Source organism: Cajanus cajan, chromosome 8, assembly GCF_000230855.2.
Source record: "Cajanus cajan strain Asha chromosome 8, NIPB_CcT2T_4, whole genome shotgun sequence".
NCBI classification, from domain to species: Eukaryota; Viridiplantae; Streptophyta; class Magnoliopsida; order Fabales; family Fabaceae; genus Cajanus; species Cajanus cajan.
The window spans coordinates 44944537-44952458 of record NC_138524.1 but is presented as its reverse complement, the minus strand read 5'-3'; the positions used below and the strand labels follow the sequence as shown (position 1 = coordinate 44952458).

Sequence of the window (7922 nt, the reverse complement as noted above, 5' to 3'; positions counted from 1 at the left end):
TACTCACCTGCCGCATGTTAAGTGGCAAAGTCTGGAGAGACGGTACTCACCTGCCGCATGTTAAGTGGCAAAGTCTGGAGAGACGGTACTCACCTGCCGCATGTTAAGTGGCAAAGTCTGGAGAGACGGTACTCAACCATCAGCGTCATCAGAGGTGCGTTGGTGTTCAACTTCCGGCTCGGGCGTCGAGTGAAGTTGACCCTGGAGAGGGTAAACTCAGCTACCGAGGATGTCAGAAGCGCCAAGGTATGCATCAACCTGGAGAGGCTACTCAACGATTTTTCCACCGGAAGACGCTACAAGTCGGAAGGATGGCATTCCCCGGACAATTAAGTCAACTCCTTTACTGGTCAATCGGTAAACTAAAAGGCCGTTTGACCAAGTAAAGGGGGGGCAGCTGTAGACCCCTAAAATTGTCCGGGTCGGAAATAAAGCTTGAAGACTCTCGAAGACTGAAGGAAGATCAGCCAGAAGGACTCCTGGAAGGCCCTAGGAGGGTTCTCTGTAGGTCTAGAGGTCTTAGAATAGCTCAAAATAAGAAAGTGGAGGGAATGAAGCCCAATACGGCCGTACTGAACTTAATACGGCCGTATTGAAGCTTCAATACGGCCGCAGTGAACACAATACGGCCGTATTGAAGTTTCTGAAACTTCAATACGGCCGTACTGAAATCAATACGGCCGTATTGAAGCTTCAATACAGCCGCGGCGAACTCAATACGGCCGTATTGAAATTTCTGAATTTCAATACGGCCGTATTGAACTCAATACGGCCGTATTGAAGTTCAAAAATTTCAATACGGCCGTATTGGCTCCAGGGCCCGTATTGCGCCTGTTCCCTATAAATATGACGTCAATTGGACGTCATTTGACACTTTTACACACAGTTTTAACCCTCTCCTTGAGTATTCTGGGGTTTTTGAGCAGTGTTCTGCCCTAGAAATCACTCGGAGAGTTGATCCGACGAAGTTCTTGAGCCCCGAGCCATTTTGCTTGAGGATCGAACCTAGTCGAAGGGAAATCCTCCGGATTTCCAAGTCAAAAATTATTTTTAGGAAGGAGTGAGCGGGCTTGTAGAGCGAGGGAACGCCAAAAAGCTTCCCAGTTTTACTTGATATATAAAAAGCACGCTTCAAGAGGTTTCTTTTCTAAAAATCCCTTCTTTTACTGCTTTCTGTGTGCATATTTAACTGTCATCATGTAGATAGTTAATTTATAATTGCTTAGAATAAATAGGGGTAATTTAGTAATTTTATATTGTTATTTTAGAAATAATCTGTCATAGGGAACCCGAAAGGGGCGCTGTGGGGTGCTAACACCTTCCTCACGCGTAACCGACTCCCTTACCCGACTCTGGTTGTAATGGCCGAAGTCGATTTTTGAATCGATTGCCTTATCCCTTTTTCCAATGTTTTGAGTAAAACATTGGTGGCGACTCCACGAACCCTCCTTTTACGAAAACCGCTAATCCATGGAGGGTCCCGCTTGGGATTAACATGGATTGGTGAGACTTTTAATAAATAAAATGGATAAGATCGACAAGGTCTCAGTTTGAGAACAAGTCGTTCTAATAATCCAATACATTTTCAAAACCAAAATAAAAAGCGAGCTCGACCGTCCTTCGCGACCGCCGAGGCCCGTTTGGGCCGGTGGCGACAGGAAGGAGGGAAGGTAGATCTGTCACCCGATTGTCTGGGTTGACAGCTGGGCGCATTGCCAAGGAGAGGACATCGGTTGAGGTGGATCCTCGTTCTGGAAAGGCATCAGGCCCAAATGCTGCCAAGTTTAAGAGCTATTTGGGAGTCCTAGCTCGACGACATGTTTCTATTATCATTCCATCATGGGATGACGTTCAGGAGGTTGACAAGAACCTCATGTGGCAGGATATTCAGGTATATACTTTCACATCCTTTCAATATTATATAACTAAAATACATTATTTATTATTTGTTGTTATTTTCATAGCAAAATTTTGACATTCCCAACACTGAGGGAATGAGGAGGAAGATGTTATCTGCCCTTGCCACCAGGTGGAGAGACTTCAAGACTTTCTTGACACGGGAGTATGTATTTGGAGAGTGCCAAAATGAGACTCCCTGTCTAAAGTACCAGATCACTGATGAGGAGTGGATGCAATTTTGTGCCACTCGATTGGACCCTTCGTGGCAGGTTAGTTATTGATAACTTTTACATTGACACAAATACTTAAGGTACATTTTAATTTATTTCATTTTCTTTTTTGTATTATTGCAGGCTAAAAGAATAGCTGCCCAAGAACGACAGGCCAAGAATGATGCACCCCATCTATTGTCAAGAGGGGGATATGAAAGAAAAAAAAAGCAAATGAAGAAGGCTAAGGCACAGGCAGCAGGGGTTGAGGATGCTGACCGTGTAGAGTCACCTCCCCGCCATGAGATGTGGATAGCAGCCCGGACAAAACCAGATGGGCAAATGACTTCTAAGTCTGCAAGAGTCGTTGCTAGTAAAATAGTAAGTAAAAATATACAAACTAAGACTCTTCATTTCAACTCATTTAATTCATAAGAATTTTTAATCTTCCTTATTGTTGCAGGAGGGTTTAGTTGAGAAGAGCACCCAGGGCTCATTTATTTCTGATGGTCGGAATGATATCCTCACAACGGCCATAGGAAAGCCAGAGCACGGAGGTCGTGTGCGTGATGTTGGTGGTTCTTGGAGCCACCGAGATTTCTTTGGTGGCCGATCATCGAGGAGCACTGTCAACTCTTGCAGTCAAGAGGTTATACAGGAATTGGAGCAGAGATTGAAGATGGAGTTTGAAGAGAAACTGAAGAATATTGGAAAACAGTTTGAACAGAAGTTTGAACTTTTGGCTCGTTCTCAGCAACAGACTACAGTTGCTCATGATGGTGTTCGAGTCAGCACTAAAGGGAGTTGTGCTGCTCCAGATCCCTCACTGGATCAGACTCACACTGATGTACCAAACCAGTGTGAGTTATATGTTGAGGATGAACCCCCACGGTTAGCGGCTATTGGCCGAGTATTTGAGGGTGGCTCAACCATCCATGGTGTCCCTCTACAGCCAGACTGGACACGGGTTGTGGTTGACCAAGTTGAAGATGCTGCTGCTCCAGTGCCTTTGCCCAATACAGAGGTTCAACTAGTGGGGCAGGCAACTGGCACATTCATAGCTTGGCCAAAACGTTTGGTCATGCCGCTTTCAGCACGGGCAAAGGTAATTATATTATTGCTCTTTTAGATTCTTATAATTCTATTATTGTTTAACTAATTTTGATTATTTCTTTAGGATTTTATCAATCGTGGTAAGGAGGTCATGAGAGAACCTCATGTTCATGATGCCAATATCGCAGAAGCTGAGGATGATCCCATATCTAAGCTTCTAATCAAATTACCACGAATAAAGAAGCATCCAATTCAATTGCAGTGGGACATTAGAGTTTTTGGAGTTGATAGCTCTGATGTTCCACTATACATATCTCTGCCTGATGCATTAGAGATTGTTGGGGGAAACTGCATGTTAAATATATCTGTCATACAGTTGTGGGCCATGTAAGTCATATTTTCTTTTATGAGTCTAAATTTACAATAATTACATTTAACTTATAATAATTATTGTGTTAGGTACATGGACAAATTGAGTGTGGAGCAAGCACAAGCAGAAGTATATGGATTTATTGAGCCTCAATCCATCCAAAAATCAGGAAACACTCAGGTCCAGATCCAACAATATATGCAAACATGGATGAGTGACTCAAGAAGACATATATACATGGCTCCATACATTGACGGGTTAGTTTTTTAATTGGTTTTTTAATCATGGTAATTTTTTAACTGATTTGTTTGTCATACAATGTAGGTCCCATTGGCAGTTAATGGTAATCATTCCTAAGGAATATACCGTGGTGTGGTTTTGTTCACTTCATCGAAAACCAAGTCATGAAATTAAAAGCCAATTACATGGGTAACTAAAATTTTTTCATTATGTTTTAAAACTAATTATATATATTGGCTAACATTTGTTTTTATTTCAATTAATTAGAATCGTGTCTGGAGCTAATATATTAAGTGGAAGAGTCAGATCATCAAAGTCATTGCATTTCATATACCCTAAGGTTAGCAAATAAATTCATACAATCAATAATATTTAAATTTATTGACTTTGGAATTAATAGTTATTTGTTTCTCATTTTAGGGTAATAAGCAACAAGACTCGTTTGAATGTGGCTATTACATCATGTATTGGATGAAAGCCATAGTTTCTGCGGGTATTATTGATTCTTGGGCGCAGGTAATTCATATCAAAATTTATTTAACTATATTTACCTTTAGAATAATTAACATTGCATATTAATGACACTTAAATTACCCTTTCAGGTCTTTCAAGATCCATCTCCATTGCCCGAAGATGAGTTGCTCAAGATAAGAGAACAATGGGCAAATTTTTTTCTAAGTTTAGTTAGTTAGATATTATGTTTATAGTTTGATAGTTAGTTAGATATTATGTTTATAGTTTGATAGTTAGTTAGTTTAGTTAGTTAGATAGCATTGACAAACATGTTTTATAGCTTTTTTAGGATAATAGGATTTACATTGTCATAATTTATGTTTTTTAAGATTTATATATTATTTTCTTTTTGTCATTCAATTTTGAAATACAATTTGAATTTCTATTTTGGACTGCCTGGTTTAGAGTTGGTATTCTGGATTATATTTATATGCAGGTGTTGGGTATATCAATTTACAAACGTTTTAAAAAAAAAAACTCCCACAATTTACGTCGGACATGGCTTTGTCCGACGTAAATTTACGTCGGTCCACGCAATGACCGACGTAAATTTACGTCGGAAAAAGCCATCTCCGACGTAAAATTGTGGCATGATTTTGCCCCATTTTACGTCGGTTTGGAGAAAACCCCGACGTAAATTTACGTCGCCTTTTAGAGGCGACGTAAATTTACAACTCCCGTATTAACGTCGGACCCTTTTCCGACGTAAAAGGGTCAAAATACACGACGTAAAAGACCCTTTCTGTACTAGTGTGTGTTTGTTCCTAAAGATGCAATTCATCATTTTTTTATGTCGGGAAATTAACTTGTACGTGTTAAGGTTAATGTTGACGATTCCTTTTCATTCATGTCATTTATGATCATTGTTGGGATATGTTCTTTTGAACACGAGGTTCTAGTGGCTCCTCAATTATCAATGTGTAGTCAAGCGTCTCCCAACTCCGTTCGGGGACGTCTCGATCTTTCCTCTGTGAGTATTCACTGTGCATTCTCCGTGTATATTTTTGGTACCATTTTAATGCCATAAGGGTCAAGAGAAAAGAAAGAAGGCATGTTTGTATTTTTTCAAAAGATTGTTAGAAGGGATTTTTTTTTTCAAAAGGGGTTTTTAGAAGAATGGCTGGCCAAGGTGGGCTTTAGTGTTTATGGCTATTAAACAAGGCATATTTGTTGCAAAGAAGCTATCATTGTGTTTTAGCCTTTTTGGAAAGTGGAGTGATGACTCGGGGTTGCGTTTTGTTTAGATGATCCCCCTAAGCTGCCTTTCGGTTTTCAACTCAGGTTGCTGCTTTAACGTCCTAACTTTTGCCTAGGTCACTTGAGATGTGTTTCCTAGCGGACATTTTTCTTTTGATCTTTTCTTTTGCCTAGGTTACCCAATTTTGCTTGTGGATTGCCTAGCAGATCTTGCCCTAACTTTTGCGCAGCCCCCTTAGTGGGTTTCCTGCCGGGCCTTCTTTTTTATGTTTGGATTTTTATCGAGTAACATCTTTGTCGCAAATATATTTTTTTTATTAAGGGTTGATGGATGAGGCCTAGAGTGCATATTTTAAAGGGAGAAGAGAAATAAAAGAATGTTATGGCATTTAAAACAGTACTTCCAATTTACACGTGCCCCTTTAGCAAAGCTCGGAGGCCCGGGCATGCCCCGAGTTCGTGATTCATACACAGAGAGATTAACCGAGGTTGCCCCTTAGAGAGGCATGGTTGACGATTGGTTGAACTACATTATGAATGCATTCCCACTTGCTTGAATGTGGGTGTTTCGACTTCGGAGTGAAACCTTTATGAATTCTTGCTTTCTAAAGGGAATACTCAAGCCTCCTTTCGGTTTTCAACTCACGGTTTTCAACTCAAGCAGACATTACTTTTTTATGTACCCCTAACTTTTGCATAGGACGTATCCTATCGGGATTTTGATTCTTTTTTCTTTACCCTAATTTTTGCCTAGGACGCCCTTTCGGGTTTTCATCCTAGCGGGTTTTTGTATGCAATGCCTTTATTCTTCAATTGGGTTTTGTCTTGTAATTCCCTAAAAAGCAAGGATTCGTCCATTGTTGGTCATTCCTCTTATCCCGTCAATTGTCGTTTTCGCACGGAAAAGTCTCTGTGTTTGAATCGTCAATTTGGACATGTGATGCCCCCAATTACTGATAAATGTTCCCCAATTTGATGTGTCGGGTTGGCACTTGATTACCAGTGATTTTATTATTTGATTAACACATACAGGTTAGGTTTCCCTTTTTATTCTTATTTATTATTTACAAGGAAGGCATGTTGTCTATATGAAACATAAAATAGGATGTAAAGATGATTGAGAAATTCAACAAGTATCATTCTCATTAATTTTTGTTTAGAGAACATCTTTGCATACTATTATATGTGCCTTCCATTTCTAATGAATGCATATGCTAAATTAAAAGATGCATGATATTTGTTTTTGCCTAAATTTTATCATTTTTTTTTGTTACTAAAGGGGAATGATGCATGATTTTTGCTATACTTTTTTTTTTAAAAATAAACTATCCTATATGATGCTTTAGAGTTAGGGTATACAGAAGAGCGTTAGTTTTAGTTTTTTTTTACTGATATCTGTTTGTTTGTCTATAATATCCTTCTATTTGAAAGAAAAGAGAACACAACAAATGCAACACACATATGCTGAAACAAATATACACCCACGAACAAATATACACCCACGAACGATCATGATCAAATCCTTGGTCTGTGGTCCCTGTCAAGAAAAGTGCATTGTATAGGACGGTTCTAATCTCACTGGTCTTTAAGGCCCCCAAGGTGCCCCCATTATAGGGACCCAGTATCTCTGTGCCGTCACCTGGCAAACTCTAAGGTCTATCACAGTATTTCAGGCTAGAGTAACCGGTTATCACCTTGAGTGTGATTTCCGACAAGGCTCGCAGGCTCTAAGGCCAAACTTGGGCCGGTCGTATGTCAACCACTCCCTATGGTTAATACCCTCATGCCCCCAGGTGTAGGGGGAACTGTTGTGTGCAAAGATTTGTGTACAATTTTATTTCAAATAGGTGCGGAATTTAAATAAGCAAACAGATATCAAAGCCAAACAAAGAAAACAAACAAGGTAAAGGGGAAAAATATTTAAATTATTTTTTATTTTATTTTATTAACTTCATCAATTAAATGGGCCTGACCCTCTTTAAACGTCCCCAGTGGAGTCGCCATCTTTCGCAACCCGAAAATTTACGATCTTGCGACTAATGGTTTAAACATCCTTTTAAAGATCTCATCAATTAAGGAATGCCCGGACACCAGACTAATCCTTAATCAATGGTTTTGAAAATAGGTTCTATGGAGTCGCCACCAATGTTTTACTCAAAACATTGGAAAAAGAAAAGATTTTTAAAAGATTCAATAATGGCCTTGATAACCAGAATTGGGTTCGGGGGTCGGTTACGTGTAAGGAAGGTATTAAGCACCCTTACAACGCCCTAAATCGGTACCCTATGATGAAGTTAATGCGATAAGAAATAATAAATTAAATATTATATCCCCTTTTATTGATGATTATTTACATGATTTAAAATTTAAATTAACAATTGACTCTAAAATATCTACATGATTGCTCTTATTATAAAGAATATTTATCAAATGTAAGAAAT

General features: G+C 39.3%; 1 protein-coding gene across 1 annotated transcript; it reads left to right on the top strand.

The window, feature by feature from the left end:
• Positions 1-3158: 3158 nt before the first annotated feature.
• LOC145950949 (uncharacterized) lies at positions 3159-3979 on the top strand. The gene is made up of 4 exons (XM_083062926.1): positions 3159-3213; positions 3286-3548; positions 3621-3788; positions 3856-3979. Exons 1-4 carry the CDS (start codon positions 3190-3192, stop codon positions 3962-3964), a joined length of 564 nt encoding a protein of 187 aa, XP_082919052.1. The 5' UTR covers positions 3159-3189; the 3' UTR covers positions 3965-3979.
• The last annotated feature ends 3943 nt before the right edge of the window (positions 3980-7922 follow it).

Bases quoted from the DNA above. Each gene is read 5' to 3' on its own strand.
- LOC145950949 (XM_083062926.1), top strand. From the start codon at position 3,190: ATGCCGCTTTCAGCACGGGCAAAG. The intron at 3,214-3,285 runs GTAATTATATTA...TTATTTCTTTAG, and splicing joins CGCTTTCAGCACGGGCAAAG to GATTTTATCAATCGTGGTAA. The intron at 3,789-3,855 runs GTTAGTTTTTTA...CATACAATGTAG, and splicing joins ATGGCTCCATACATTGACGG to GTCCCATTGGCAGTTAATGG.